At 34.7% G+C, this 16,566-nt stretch overlaps 3 protein-coding genes across 3 annotated transcripts; 1 reads left to right on the top strand and 2 right to left on the bottom strand.

Moving 5' to 3' along the window:
* Positions 1-514: 514 nt before the first annotated feature.
* Positions 515-3,074, bottom strand: LOC113515406 (vacuolar protein sorting-associated protein 51 homolog). Its single transcript, XM_026899598.3, has one exon. The coding sequence runs from the start codon at positions 2,837-2,839 to the stop codon at positions 734-736; it is 2,106 nt and encodes a 701-aa protein (XP_026755399.1). The 5' UTR covers positions 2,840-3,074; the 3' UTR covers positions 515-733.
* A 376-nt stretch (positions 3,075-3,450) lies between these two features.
* Positions 3,451-12,990, bottom strand: LOC113515556 (TBC1 domain family member 5). Its single transcript, XM_052897558.1, has 13 exons — positions 12,764-12,990; positions 12,622-12,689; positions 11,898-12,032; positions 11,718-11,817; positions 10,382-10,498; positions 10,010-10,137; positions 9,869-9,919; positions 9,129-9,231; positions 8,023-8,141; positions 7,010-7,152; positions 6,382-6,574; positions 5,310-5,571; positions 3,451-5,192 (listed from the first exon to the last, which is right to left on the bottom strand). Exons 1-13 carry the CDS (start codon positions 12,764-12,766, stop codon positions 4,923-4,925), a joined length of 1,692 nt encoding a protein of 563 aa, XP_052753518.1. The 5' UTR covers positions 12,767-12,990; the 3' UTR covers positions 3,451-4,922.
* Positions 12,991-14,463: 1,473 nt separating this feature from the next.
* Positions 14,464-16,566, top strand: LOC113515410 (uncharacterized). The gene has a single exon (XM_052897560.1). It carries the CDS (start codon positions 14,959-14,961, stop codon positions 16,489-16,491), a length of 1,533 nt encoding a protein of 510 aa, XP_052753520.1. The 5' UTR covers positions 14,464-14,958; the 3' UTR covers positions 16,492-16,566.

The following is a 16,566-nucleotide window of genomic DNA, read 5'->3' as shown; positions in this document are numbered from 1 at the left end:
GTCTATAGACAACCGTTATTCTCCTTAAATCAAGTGGGCCGTCAGCTTGCACGCAAGTATATTGGTCCGTGGGACCATGTGGTCCCGGCATAGAATGGCGGAAGGATGGATAGCGTCTCTCTTAAAACATAAAAACCTAACTGCGGTTGCCAATCGTGAAACTTGGGAACTACTGGGATGCCCCTCCTTTTGGGGAAGGCCTACAGTGAAAGGACGTGAAAACAAATGTTTGTATTAAGGAGATCGAACCCGCAAGTCACATCAGAAGCTGAGCCAGTGTAATATCAATACAGCGCTAAATCGTCGCATATATTTAAATTATATTAAAAACATAATTACGGGCTAACGGTATTCGCTGGCGGGCCACCAGTGAAGGATGATAGGTAAGAATGGAATTCAGCACGATCATTTTAAAGGGGGATCACGTGGAGGTCGATCTGACAAAGCATATTGTTAGCAATGGGACTACTGGGCAGAAGAAGAAAAAAGGGTATAGTGTAAAGAAAATTGACTATCATGAAATAAAAGTTATATTGGTTTATGTGGTATTAACTTAATAAAACAATAAAGTTGACTATATGCTTGCTCATAATTATTATCGTAAAATACAAGCTTAAAAATATTACACATAATTTATTTTACTTTTTATATACCAAAAAAACAGCTTTGTATAGAATTTTATCATTATATACATAAATTACAAAGAGGATATATCAACATCTAATAACATTATTTAGCCTCTTTCACAAATAATATCTACTATGCTTGGTTCCATTAACTGGGGATCCACACATCTCAACTGTGCTGACGATAAGGCATCTTCCAACAAAGCATTTAGCAATCTCTCATCATTTCCCATACATGACAATCTCTGTTGTAGAAAATGTACATCCACTTGCAATTGTTGCAGACCGTGTCTACCAAATGTTCGAAGTCTAACACACTCTACTAAAGCTTTTAAAGCTACTTTCAGGGCACCATTTGATAAAGCAGCTCTATCTGCCCCTGCTGGGCTAAATACTTCAATTCTTTCAGAGAAAATTCTATTAATAGGTGAGAAAGAAGATGGTGCTCTGGACCAAATAGTGCGTCTACTAGAGTCACTAGATGGCTTTACGCTAGTTGGGAATAGTTGAGAAGCAGCACTGTCAGCACTAGCTAAAGTCTCAACAACTCGGCGACAGACTGCCCTGGGTCCTCTTGGTTCAGGCGCCCGTAGCCAATCTCTTGCTAGCACCGAGACTCTCAACATTTGGGCTGCAGTCTGACCAATAAATATCACTTCAGAGTCCAAAGCAGACTGTGCAGCTGTAGACAAATTAACCATTATACTATTAGTGTCTTTATTTTCAATAGTCAAACCAGGAGCAGCCTCCTCTAAAAGTTTTAGCAAGTGACTGTGGAGTGTAGTGACACCATTCTCTTGCATTTCTAAGCACAGTTTAGCAAGAATTAGTAAAAGTTCAAATGGTATATTATTGTTTGATGTTTGCAAACAGGCCATTTTCTTAACCATTTCTGAAAGGTTTGCCATTGTCTCCGAGATTACCTTCCAGCATGTGTCAGCAACTGCTTTAGCGCACCACGATTTGAGTCCAAAGGAAAGGTTATTTTGCAAAAATGCCATTAGATCTAAAAGTGACGCTTGAACTTTTTGCATCAAGTATACTTGTAAGGAATTCAAAATGTCTTTAAGATCAGTATTTTCAGTACTTTTGCTAGCAAGGGACAGTCTTACTTTCATCAAGCTCTCTTTGAATTGTGTCTGAATAGACTGATACTGTATTGTGGCCTTGTTATTGATACATTGTATTACAATTTCCGTTGCCTTGTTAGACATTGTCTCACTTGAAATTATTTCTGTCATTGCTTGTAATTTCCTAAAGAATTTATCTAGACCTCTAATTAAAATTTCCGTACCAACATTATCTGGCCGTTTGGCAACTTCTTCAAATAAATGGAAGACTTGCAACATAATTTTGTCTGCAAATTCTGGAATGTTTGTATCCTCTTTGTCCTGAAACATTTCATGGTAGCATGATATAATGATCCCCAAATCAGCGAGCAGTGTTTGATTGCATTTTTCCACCCACTCTAAGATGTCTGTGCTCTCAACCATTCCACTAAGCGTCTGCAAATGTTTATCCAATCTACTTTCAGCACAGCTTAAGAAGATATCTTTTAGAGAAGAATCAGTCTCCTGTAGTTGTCTCAAAAGGCCAACACATTCAGCTAACTCAGAAGCAGAGGTTTCTGGACTGAGCAATCTATCTCTGAGTGTCTTCTTTAACCCATAAATGATTTCTGAACATTCCGTTTGAATACTTTGAAATGAGGGTTGGTTTCCATACTTTTGGAGCACTCTTTGAGCGTGAGTGTAGTCATGTACTGCGTCAGCGTATCTACTCTCAATTATTGCTTTATTCAACTGAGAAGGGAGCAGAAATAAAAACTGAAGTTTATCCAACAACTGTCGAGTGCCACATAGTCTACTGACATTATTACCACTTTCTTTTAACGATTCAGATATTTGTGCACTGAATGAAGTAATTTTATTAATATTTTCACTAAGTTTGTTCATTTCCTCTTGCATTATTCTGAAATCTGAACGCATTTTTCGTACTGTATCCGTTGCAGAAATAAATTTGTTATAATTCTCGTAGACCAAAGTCTGCATTTCAGACTGTAGAAACTGGCTCTGGGTGACTATTTCGGCTTCCTTGTCCATGATTTGTCTGAGAGTGGCTCGTTTCATCACATTCTCTAAATACAAATCTGCATTGAAATTGCTTCCGTCTATGTCGAGGGGATTGTCAATTGCTTCTTGGATGTCCCCCATAATTATGAATAGAAAAATTACAGGTGAAAGTGAAAAGCTATTGAAAATTTTATAATATATTGATCACTTATTTACTTGTTCAATGGCGAAAATACATTACAATCACATGATATTTCATTAGTTTTCAATATAAATTATTCCAATTATAAGTAAATTAAATTATAAATATTATTAAAATTAAACTAGATGGACAATTCCATATGACACTGACATTACTTATTGACAGTTGTTTTTTTTTTCCAGGATTTTTTATAAATGTATATCAATACCGGCCAGATTCAAGAACTATAGAAACAAGAATATCTCACCGTGCCTTTCTAACCATGACGTTGGCAGAATCACTAATCAAAATTGGTGGCAACCATTTAAATTGAAACAAGAAGAAGAAGAACTAAATGTATATAGTCTATGTTGTAGTACTTTATAGTTGAAAATTTTTTTTAAATCCATTGAGTAGTTTTTAGTTTATTCATTGTTTGTAATGTAATAATCAAATATTTCCTCTTTATAATATTAGTATAGTTAGAATAATCAATAATCTAGAACTCGCTTATGTATTATCAATCCTGTTGTTAATGTCATAATATTTTTGTAAAAATGAAACAAGTAAAGATAATCGAAAGCATTTTTATTTTAATATTTATAAATTCTGAAGGTTTATTTTTAAATTCTATTTTGTGTTCTTTGGTCTTACAAATGAAAATCACATGAATAAGTATACAAAAAAAAAATTAATTATTTAGTACAAAAAGTATTTAACTAATATTATTAAAAAATTAAATACTTTTTATGGCAAGGTAATGTAAACAAAGTTAGTAGTATAATAGTATTAATTTCCCACTTTTACAAAGTAATGCAAAATTTATAAATATAACAGTGAATTTAATACATACAAAAATATAATTCCAAGTATACACAAAATATTATATTATGTAAAATATTGCTAGAAGTGTACCTAATTATTATAGCCCGATTTAGCTATAATACCATTTCGTGCAAAAATATCTAAACTTTTTTAACGGATGAACATGCCAGATAATATAGACTATTCTAATGCAGTAATGGTAAAAGTCGGTAAAACGATTTTACACATTTTGTCGTTTCGAATCATTGCCGGGCGAATACCCCTAGATCGGGCTCTGGCTGTCAGTGAGGTAACAAGTTCGTGAAGGATTAGTAGTTACTTCATTTTTTTGTCTATCACTCCGCGGGAAAGTTTCTTATAAACAATTGAAGATTTTTCTACATCGTAAGTACCTATATAGCTTCAACCAATCACTGCCTTCTTTTGAATTTAAATAGAGCACATCTTAATATAGAAATCTAAGATAGAAATATACCGTATTACGAAGTTCGTGTACGACGCTTGTGTCAAAAATCATAAAAAAAAATGTGTTTTGTTTGATTAGTGATTAATGATGCTCTTCACTTTAGTAAGAAAAAATTGACTTGGGAAATAGTAGTAGCAAAACAAGGTCTGCTGGGTCAGCTAATATATAATAAATAGAAGCTAAATAGTTTTGAAAACTATCGCATGTCATTATTCTTTAGCCTGTAATGGTATTAATGGATCGGAAAAAGTTTTTCAAATATATGGTACAAATATAAAAATAAATTTTGAATTATTATATTAAATTGGTGCTAGCTATCGTAAGAGATGGCCGTTTTCAAAGCGCTGCATAGTTTCTGTTACTTTTTAAATGGAAAATTTTCATTGTTTTAATATTCTTATTATGCTTTTTGAAAGTTTTCAATTAATTAATGTACTACTTAACAGAAATAGAGTTGAGCTACATTTGCTTCATCATTGGAATATAAACATGGAATTTAATGATAATGATAAGTTTGCAATAAGTTTTAAACCTTTTCGGTTGAAATTTTAATTCTAAATTTAATTTTCACTTCTTAAGTTAAATTTCTTATATTATTTGTGAGCAATACAATTCATTTGTCCATTTCAAATATACTATAATGTTATTTATAATACAATAACTACAGCAACATCACATAAACAGTTCATATTAAAAAAAAACTAAAGTAGCTTTTAATGATAGTAGCTATAGAGTAACAATTTGCGTCTTAATCAATCTGTCCTCGTTCTGAGCGGATCTAGGAACGGGAAATCACTAGTAGTCTTGCACTCGGTTTGGTGGAACACTTTAAGTTGCACCTCCTTCGCTCCGCTCGGTTGTTTAGTGTCGGTGGGCGCCTTCATGGGGCTGCGCTTCGGGACCACCGCGATCGGAACGATTTCTTGCCGGCCGACCTTTTCGGAAGCGTCGCCCTCCGCGGCTTCCAGCGCCGTCTCCACGTCCACGAGGGCGTGGTTGCGGCACTGGAGAAGAGCTGCCAGCTGCCGGAGGGAACAGTGAAACGGTGAAGAGGAGAGCACTCACCGAGGCGGGTAAATTATTTTAATAATGTAGAGGTGTTTAGCGGGGGAGGCGGCGAAGTGGGCGTTAGTGGCTACCTGCAGGATCTGGTGCAGCGGCGCGGCGGCACGCGGCGGCACGCGCGGCAGCGCGGCGTGCAGCGCGGCGGCGGCGGGCGGCAGGCGCGCGCGCAGCAGCGCCAGCGCGGCCAGCTCGCGCGCCACGTCGGCGCCCTCGGCCACGCCCTCCGCCACCGCGCCCGCCGCCTCCGCCGCCTCCGCCGCCTCCGCCACCGGCAGCGCGCCGCTGCGCTGCTCCGCCGCCGCCGGCACCACGCACCACGGGGAGGTGTCGCTGTCGCTGGGAACCGACTCTTTAAATCGATCACCTATCTTTCAGCTTAGAGTAAATAAACTGAACAGAAACGGTATCGTGTCGATTAATATAATCCTCGCAAGTAGGGTTGTCTCAGATACTACAGATTGTACTAAAAAAGCATATAATATAAATTAGAGTTTTTAAATACAGGGTAGAATGGACAGGATGGCCAAACCGAAAATATTTCACTCAGATGAATAGTCTGAATCAGACGACAGATTATTTTCCTATCTGAAATGTACCACAGACATATAATTAATGATTTTTAGTTTTAACGCTGCATAATATATTTGAAATTTTACGAACCACAAGACGCGCGATATTTACACAGCCCGACCAGTGGCGCTTCTTCGTCGGTAGTTTTGTACGCTTGTAAGCGTTGACCTTACACAGATGATGCCGCGCGATGCGTTAGGATTTTAATACGAATATTACATTGGTTTTTTTTTTTTCGTATTCTATAGTATTTCACTAATATATATATATATATATATATATATATATATATATATATATATATATATATATATATATATATATATATATATATATTATGACATAATATTACATGATTTGAAATGAAAAAAAAAAACATGAAAAAATTCCCACTGGTTTTCTGTTCAGAATGATAAACTGAATAGTCTCATACACCCATATATATTATTACTATATGAATTTTTTTTCAATTAGGGCTTAAAAATGACGAACAGCAACTACTTCGATACACAAGCCTCGCTTGTTTGTATACTCACCAATATTACACTTGTGATTAGATAGTGGTAGCAGGTGTACCTGTAGGAGGAGCGTCGCCGGCGATGCGACGCGGGCACGGGGTCCGGGGACGGCGCCAGCGGCCGCATCGGCAGCGGCCGCAGGTAGTGGCGCGGCCGCCGCAGGCTCAGCGCCAGCGCCATCACGTGCGCGGCCGGCAGCGGGCTCGGCCGCATCAGCACCGACAGCGCGAACCCCGCTTCCACGGACAGCACTGCGACAGTCAGTGACGTTAACATTACTTATTTGGTTACTCGTAAACGAGGCCTATCTTGGAGGGCAATTGTAAACATCTTGTATCTGAAATCGAGAGAACGCTAGCCAGGGTCTCTGGCTGGGGATCAAAAAATAGATTTTTCAGGGTTGGATGCATAATTCCCCTGGTATTGCAGGCGTTAATAGGCTACAGTAACCGCTTACTGTCAGGTGGACCGTATGTTCGTTTGCATCAGTAGTATATAAAAAAAAAACTGCATCAAATTCACTAGTAATGTAACTAGTTAGATTACTGATAACTCTTCACCGACATAATCTTCGAAATGTTTTTGGGATGTTCCCTTTTGAAAACAATTACTTTCATTTCCTTTTCGAGTTTTGCGTCAAAACCCATACATATTATTAAGTTATCGAAAATATAATGAGGACTCACATGTGTCTCGGAGTGACACAAGCATAGCGACGACAAAATAATGTAAATGAGGCAGCATCGGACCATCAGCGAACAGGAACCCCCAAAGGTGCGGTATCTCTGCACGCGGGAACTCACGGCCGAATAGTAAGCGCAACCATCGACTGAAATAAACATATTTTTATACTACTGTAATGCTGTAATTATTCAGTGATCATCAGTCCACAGCTTGGAGTATCAATTTGAAGAGTTGCAGACCTAAAATTGAATCAAACTCGTATACAAAATTAATGAAATTTCTTCAAGAAACATGGATTGAATTGTAAAAAATAACATTGATTCTGTACCGCGCGTTTGTTTTTATATTATGCTCATACATACATACATATCTATCACGCCTGTCTCCCATTAGGGTAGGCAGAAACAATGGAACGCCAAATGCTTCGATTTAAACAAACCTCTTTCGCACACCCACACACATTCATCAATCTTTTCATACACGCTCGCCGGTTACGGGTACTTTTAATTTGGCCCTTCTTCAGCACGTCGCCTATTTGGTCAACATACGTCCGTCTAGGCCGGCCCCTACCGACATCTCCATTCATTCTTGCTCGATAAATCTATTTCGTAATTCTTCTTTCATCCATCCTCTCCAAATAACCATATATATATATATAATGCTCCTTATAGCAATATATTTAATTTCAAATTTAATTTCAAAAATATGTACAATTAAAGGATACCCTTTTAGTTTAACTAAAGAAGTTTCCTTACATGGAAATTGCAACGTCAACGCTAAATTAATGTCAAAATAATTTATGATTTTAATCATCATTGTCATATTCCAAGCCTTACCCCAATTAATAATCGGGGTCGGCGTAATGTTTTTCTCTTCCATTCTAACTTATGATAATGCAAGAAAAAAAGAATACGAACAATAAATTCAATCGTACCTAATTGTTATTTCTTTACTATTTAAATATGTGGAAGACAAGAAATTGCTCTCAATTTAATGTCTTATGTATGCAACTCACATTCCAAAAAGCTCCAGAGATATATTGTGTTCAACGAGTCGCGTTGCTAATTGGGAATCACAGGACACTAAGTATTCATCCTTTACCTTCTCTAAATATCGGACTACTTCATTGGGATTCTGTAACAATGGATAACGCTGTAATTTGTATTACGCCACTGAAGTTCTAACAGTGCGTAAATCACAATTCGTCACTTTAGTAGAAAGAAAAAAGGAACTAAATAAAATGTTTATTTCTATTGTACAGGGTAATTATTTAAAATCGAGATTTCTAATTAGTTCTTGTAATCCAGACTGCTTTAAACAAACGTATCAAATCAAAACATTAAAACTGCAAAGAAATGACTCGTGCACTATACGATAAATAACTTTTAACTGTAAATAATAATATCTTTAGGTTTGAAAGTATATTTCTATAATTATACATAAAAGTAATGAATTAAAGAGGCTTTAGATATTGATCCGGTTACAGTACCGTTTTAAATCTAATGTGGCAGACACTTCAAGATGGCAGATTTGATCCACAACACACATTATAATATTCAACAGAATAAAAAACATCTTTATTGAAATAGATATCCTCACAAATTTTAAACAGTCATTTTTTATTCAAACACTAAGTATACCTCCTTTTATACATGTCATATAGAAAAATCAAAGATATGGCCTGGAATAGAGCTGGTTGGAAGAAAATGTATGAATAGTTGCACCGACAAGAGGAAACTTTTAAATGAAAATAAGAAGACTGGGTTCGAATGTTATAAATGGTAAAGTTTGATCAGAGAGAATTATTATCAGCTTTTGTATCAACCCGAGTTTTGAATTTGCATAGCAAATGAAGATAATATTAAAAAATATATATTATAATAAAATTTATCATAGATGTACAGTGGATACCGACTATAGTAGCCACAATAGGTGGTTTTAAAATTAATTTTATTTTTATAATTTAATAAGGTTCGGCATGATTGTATCGTTACGATTACGAAACCAAAATGTATGCAATTGCATTAGAACTATTGAATGCGCAAAAATATCCTCAAATAATTGACAAGTTTAGAATTAAAAAAATATAGGTTAAGCTAATATTACAGGTTTCTTACATACGTGAACTACTTTGCAGGTAGGTAGCCGTCCAGAAGCAGAGGGCACGACGTCTCCTGTGGTATAAAACTTCTCCATACCCTTCATAACAGCATTAAAGAGCATGCTGTGGAAATAAAATCTAGTTATTAATTACTAGTTGTAAGTCGCGGTTTTGCCCGCGTGTAATAATAAAAATTTCATTACGTTCATGTAATTCAGTTTAATTCAGAGCTCGATCTAGCTACTTTGTCGTCTAGGGCAAAAATATTTGGGGCCGTTTATAAAGATCGCTATATTAATGTTTGTCGCTCTACGCATTTGCCTGGTCAGTGCCCCTGGATCCGGCCCTGTGTCTATCTCTTTTTGACTTTTCCCATTGAAGTTCGAAGAACGTGGTCTGTCTGTATATTATTTTTTTTCAGTATTTGTTTGGCGTAATTAAAATAATAATATTAGAATAAAATTATAATACTAAACAAGTGTTATACAACTTGGCCGCAAGCTAATAAAAAATAGTTTTATAGATTACATTTCAAAAGTGTTTTTCATTATTGGTGATCTCTTGTATACTTTAATATCTCTTTAGTATTGTTGCATTACAAAATGAAATTTACAAAGTTAATAGAATGTATGAAAATTTATACAAAAAATATATTTAGACTTCTATCTTGGTATCTAGTGAGCTTATCTCCGAAAGAGATTTCTTCCAAACAACCTAACGCTTGCCCGTATCAATACTGAACTTTATAAAATATACTTACTAGCTATGATGTTCCAAATAATTTACGTCTAAATAATATTTTAATGTTTCACTGCAAAAAAAAATACGCAATATTAGAAAAAGTATTCTGATATATGTATAAATAAGTAGGTATGTATCATATACAAAAATATAAAATAACCTTAAATTAACGGGTGCAAATTTTCTATCTAAATGCAGTTCGAACAGAAGAGGGGCGAGTATTTCATGCATTCCTTGTCGGTAGCCCACATGAGAATGGGAACGCGCCCAAAAGAATAACACGTCCACCTGAAAATAAAAAATTAATAATAAATGTAGTTAGAAGGTGAGATGAGGATCAGTACCAGATCCAGGTGGAGTGAACAAACAGGCGACTAACAATTGCCCAAAGCGGCAAAACTGAGGGATGATGATTTTGAGGGTAGCTAAACGATAAAAAGGGTGGCAAATATTTTTGCCTGTAGACAGTTACTTGATCGGGTGATGAATAATGATTTTAAATTAGTTGTTGATAATAAATATAATAACTAACCATTAAATCTTGGACTTCCTTTTCACGAAAGTAGACCTCGTCGGGGAATGTTCGTACAACATCTTGCAATATAAGTGCTTTGAGCTCAATATCACAGAAGTGTTGTTTCCATGCGCTCTGCAAAAAAATATGGTTAATTATTAAAAAGATTTATTAAATGTATAGAAAGGTATACATAGATTGCATATTTTAATGAAATTATATGCAATTTACTTACCTATTTATTATTTAATGCATAAAAAATAAGTAACAAATTTATCAAAATAACATTACAATTAACTTTAAAAAGAATATAAAAAAGGTGTGATTCTTTATTGCAATTCTTATACGGTATAGATACCTAATATTTATTATTATTAATACTGAAATTCGTAATTTCTTATTTTGGGTCATAATTTTGATTAAAAACCGAACCGCATAACTATGTTTGTTTTAGAGTTTTTAGATCATTTTTCAAAGACAGTGCTAGTTAGAAACATTGTTTTATTTTTCCTGTTATATTCATATATACATTTAAAAAAATTGAAATTATTTTAGATTTGTCGTTTCACAAACTTCGAAAATACAGATGGGGAGTGGGAGTGATTTTTTTCTTACATTTTCGATCATAAATGAAAAACTACACATTATAGAAATAAATAAAAATCAGTTTTAAAATGTACAAATACCTTTCATGTGATACCTCACTTGAACTATTAGGTTTGAAAATTTGAGTACCCTTCTTGGACCTCCTACCAAAGAACATATAGATATTTTTTAAATTATTTTTATTTCTATATGCAAAAGCCAATATTATGTAAAACTATTTTAAATTATTAGCAATATACATAGCATTAGCAGTTGCTGATATATAAAGCTGTAAAAGACGGATGGACAAAGTTGCACCATAAGGGTTCCTTTGTACCTTTTAAATATGGGGCCATAAAATCTAATATTTTCAATTAATAACTGAAATCTTTCTATGTCCAAAACTGGTTTCAAGTTGATGTGTTATTGTTGAAGTTTTAATACTGGTTGTCGACACTGAGGTTTTTTAGAACAATGTATTATTTTTAAGTTTGTTCTATGTCTGATTTTTATAAGACATGTCTTGTATTTTGTCACTAAACTTATTATTTTATATCTCAAATACATATATGTTTTATTGCTGTATCCTGCTATTTACAATAGTTATATTTAAGTTAACAAAAACAAAATAAATAAATCAACAAAAGTCATATGAAAACATTAAATTCTTTCAAATTTTATTTCTTTATTTAATTCAAATTTTACAAACAGAATAATAGAAATAATAGACAATTTGGTTTTAGGAACAATACAAAATATATATATTTACCTCATCATTTTGTGACAGTGGATCATCACCAATCACTGCTCTAGGATCCATAGACAATTTACATTTTAGATCATTGTAAAAATTTCTATGAGTTTCTAAACTGCAATAAGAGATAGCAAAATTATATTAAAATAAGTGATTGGAATTAAGTATATAAGATTCATATTGTAAAAAATATACCTAGATATGATATCTCCTGACGGTGGGGGCAGAGCATTGAGCATAATAGCCCATGCCAGGCTGCGGGGTCTGCCTAACCTCAGTTCAATTGCAGCTGATTTTAAGGATTCCAAACTCCATGCTGGTAGTTTTAAACTGTTTCATAAAAAATATATAAAAACACTTACTGAAATATATGTTAATATTGTTAGCACTCAGTGGAACACTGAACACATGTTGATATTATTACAAACTATATTGACAAGATTTTTTAAAATACTTTCTACCTGATATTTTACAATAATTTTTCCAATACCTGGTTTAGTTGAATTTTTATGGCATTTATGCAGTTCTTCAATTGATTATAAAAATGTAAAAAGACAGATAGAAATATTTTTTTGAAAATTTCTTGTAGAAACTTTTAATTTTCAAAAAATTATAACTATTTGACAATACAAATTGTGAAAAATAAAAAAAAAACTTATACTATTTTTATATATTACTGCTGACAATGATATATCAACTGCACAAAAGATATAAATGGTTTATATTTTAACCATTATATCATTTATAGAATTAGTAATGGTATAGTGGGTAGCTACAACTATTTATAGCTACCCACCAACTAATGGATTTTTCAGAATTTTATTAAAATAAATACATGTTCTATTACAAATTATTTTTATTATTAGAACAATTAAAGAGTACCAATTTATTATAACTAATTTAAAACAATGATACTTACTCATATTCTGTAATTTCAATTCGGTCTTTTGTTGGTGAGCGCAGGCAAAGAAGGATATTATTGTTTTCCTGTTATTAAAGAAACGTTAAAACATTTGAAATAAACATATAATCTAATCAATATTTAATACCGACGTACGTACCATATTAGAAGATATGCATTATAGTAATGCTTTCAATTAAACGATTTGTGATAAAACTATTAATTACTTTGACTTTATTAGATTACAGACAAATTTTAGTTTTTCTGTATTGTTCGATAATACAAAATAAACAGAAGATAAACCTTATCACAAATCACAAAATTAAAACAGATGATCACAACACATGAAGACAAACACAACACAAAGTCAGTCAAAAACTAATCAAATGTAAATGTCATTGTCAAATTTGGCATTTAGTACGACTTACAAATTTGTCATACAGATTATAGACTAATTGATTGTTATTAATAGGTGCAAAAACTAAGAACAAGGAATTACATAGAAGGAATGATAAAAAAAAAACTGTAAATCATATGGTTGCCTCCTTTATTTTTATGCAAATATAGTTAGTAAAAAGAGGACGACAGATACATCATCAGTTGCTATTTTTCTCAATTCATAGCAGGCTAGTGTATAGAAAATGTTTGATATATCAATTATTTATCAATGACAAATTTTACATTACTAAATTATATGTTCAATAAAGTATGCAAGCAGGTTGTATCTGAATTTGGTAGGTTATACGGCTGTATAACAATTTCCTATGAATTGATAATTTTATCATTCCTTCTCTGTAATTCCTCGTTCTTATTGCAAAGATTTCGGTGTTCTTAGCTGTTCTTAGGAACCTGGTTAGATAAGGTTGTAAGTAGTATCCAAAATGAAAAAGCAGTTGGAAATGATGGAATTTATATAGAATTGATGAAGTATGTCATCAATAATTATATACTAGACAGAATATACGAATTAATCTGTGAAACATTGTAATGGACTTTTTAGTTAGTAAAACGGTTACACTTCCAAATAGAAAAGCAAATGCACTAAGATGGGAAGAACTTTAATTTTAATATCACATACTTTAAAGATACTTTAAAGATAAAATCTTTCGTTGAAATTTTTATAAGTACAGATCTATATGATTTCAAACAGAATAAAGAAACACGTGAAGATATTCTAGCACTGCGAAGTATTGTAGAGATTCGCTGAAAATCGTAGTGAGTGGCAAGAGCTCCACCGACAAGAATGCAATTTTTAAATAGGCAATCATACCACGAAATGAAAGGTACCTGGCATAATGGGCAACAATCGGCCTTTGCAAATATCATAAACAAGTAGGTTCCTATTACAGACATTATATATTGTATCTTTGGTCTAAATAAATTATTTATTTATTTTGTATTTAGGTAGTCTTAAGATTCAATGCACATTATACAAAATATAGAATTTTATAATGACTATAAAATTATGAATACAAAACTAATTATAGAGAATGTTGTTAATAATGCAAAAAAATATATTTCATCAAGTAATAATTGTAATGTCTTTTAGATTAACATAATGATGGTGATAATATTGTTAAAACTCCGCTTATTATAAAATATTTGGAATATAAATAATAAACTATTTTAAAATCATTTTAGTATTAAAACTAGAGCTTATTTCATAAAAATATTTATTTAATTAATTTTTATGCGATTAATTTATGAGTTGTATATTTTCTCTATAATTAAAATTACAAATACAAAACATGTATATTACTTGAAAAGAAACGTAACGTGACGTAATGTTTTTATTTGTTAACATCGCAATTATTTTTTCTTGGAATACCATCTAAGCAAGTACAGTTTTAATAAGTTAATAATTGTAAAATTAGAAATTAAGAAAATTGCAGGAGGTAGATTTTAAAAATAAATTACTAATTTAGAATTACCTAATCTTTTAGATTTAACATATGCGCGACTACAGCGCCCCTACAGTACATATTAAATGAATTGTTTTGCTATCTGTAGACCTCTATATTGACAAGGTACAAAAGATCTACGAAAGTCAAGAACGTCGAGAGCTACGTAATTTGTACTCTGTGCAATTAGATCTATGGATGGATCTTTCTCTTTTTAGTCAACGAACGCTCTTGCTTTGTGAGATTTTGTGATTTTTTATTGCTAATCACTAATTCGTAATCCATCTGATCAGTTTGTACATAAAGTGCCCACTCGTATGCGTAGTAAATGTTGTCGTTTACGGCTGTTACAATGGACTCTACTACATTAACCATTATGCTAGCTATACGCGGGGCGACATCGCAAGCGCTGACTGCTTTCCGACTTCGATGACTATAAGTGACAGCGGGAACAATGATCGCGAATTTACCGCTTCTTTTCGCCAACGGCAATCCAACAGCCCTGACCAAGATCACCGCTAAAGAGCTTGAGAAATTTATAACATTCATGGTCACTTGTTCCTGGGGCCACGACACTGCCAAAGACATTCGTCAGCCGCCTTGGTGGCCTAAAGACGTCAAATTCGCGTATCCCTTCGTCAGACCATATGAGGTGCCAAGAGACTGGGAGGCGCGACTGAAGAATTTAGTGAAAAGATGCTATGATTACCACAAGAGCGCGTTCCTGCTGGTGTTCTCTGCTCAGCTATCAAGATATCCGCGCAAGAGGCTCAGGTATGTCGACAACCGTGATCACACCACGTCTCTCTATTATAGGCCAAGTGGTCGACTTTTAGTAACATTTAGAAATGAGAATATATTCTATGATAAACATGCACCAATAGAACTAGACAAACCTCAGCTTCAATCTACAGACATATATTTATGTGACAACTGTGACAGTCATTTTGATAATTTAGATTTATTAAGAGCACATGAAAGGCTGTGTAACAATGAAGTTATATCTTCGAGTTCATGTAATGGTGGTATGTCAGAGTTTCTGTCTGCTCTTAAGTTGCAGCCGGTCGGTCAAAGTGTTGAAGATGTACATATTAAGGCAAATGTAAATGATTCAAGACCAAGGAATGGCAGGAGCACATCGCACATTGACAGAGGGCCACCATATCCCTTTTCATCATTAGCATACATGCGTAATGTAAAATCCAACTCTCAGAGAGACTTGACCTATTCTCGTGATAGAATAGAACGGTATTGCTGTACTTCAACAACAATTAGTAAAAATGTAGGTAGCAAAGGTAAAAGTCACCACTATCCGATCCGGTACAGGCGACCGATAGATTACTGGCAACGTAAGTATATTTTTCCAAATCAAAGAAATAAAAAAATACTGGACTTAAAAGCTCAACTGCTCCTGCTCAAATGCAGACCAGTCACTGTCAGAATAGAGAGGATGTCTAAAAAGGAAATTAATGAGTACATAGAAAACTTAAAGCGTGAGGCTGAGGCCCGGTATGCCCAGGACAAGGATATAATATTTGTAGACCGGCTCGAATGTGACCAGTCCACAGACATTGACATGAAATCGATGGATCCGCTGAAACGTTCTGATGGCGACTACGAAGTAATAGATCTGTGCTCGGATGACGAGAGTTCTGTAGTGAACGAGAATTGTGACCCGCGTGCCGTCGCGCCAAGCGTGGCGGGGGTGGCGGGCGTGGCGAGCGTGACGACCGTGACGGGCGTGACGAGCGTGGCGCGCGTGGCGGGGCTGGCGGGCGTGGCGTGCGTGATGCGCGGCGGCGCGGTGCTGCGGCGCACGGCGGCCACGCCGCTGGCCACGGCGCAGCCCGCGGCGCCGTGCGGCGCGCGCCAGCGCCCGTTGCCGGCCGCCGTGCTGCAGCCGCACCCCGCGCCGCGCCCCCACCCGCATCCTGTTATTCTCATAGCGCACACGCTCAACAATTTACAGACTATTTCCTTAGATTGATTTAATGTATCGGCATAACCTTAGTGAGTTACGAATTATTTATTATCCTTCACGAATAAAAAAAATTAATGTTCA

This window comes from Galleria mellonella, unplaced genomic scaffold, assembly GCF_026898425.1.
Source record: "Galleria mellonella isolate WM207_F2 unplaced genomic scaffold, CSIRO_AGI_GalMel_v1 utg37, whole genome shotgun sequence".
Lineage (NCBI taxonomy): Eukaryota > Metazoa > Arthropoda > Insecta > Lepidoptera > Pyralidae > Galleria > Galleria mellonella.
Note: the sequence above shows the minus strand (reverse complement) of the source record. Positions and strands in the feature narration are given on the sequence as shown.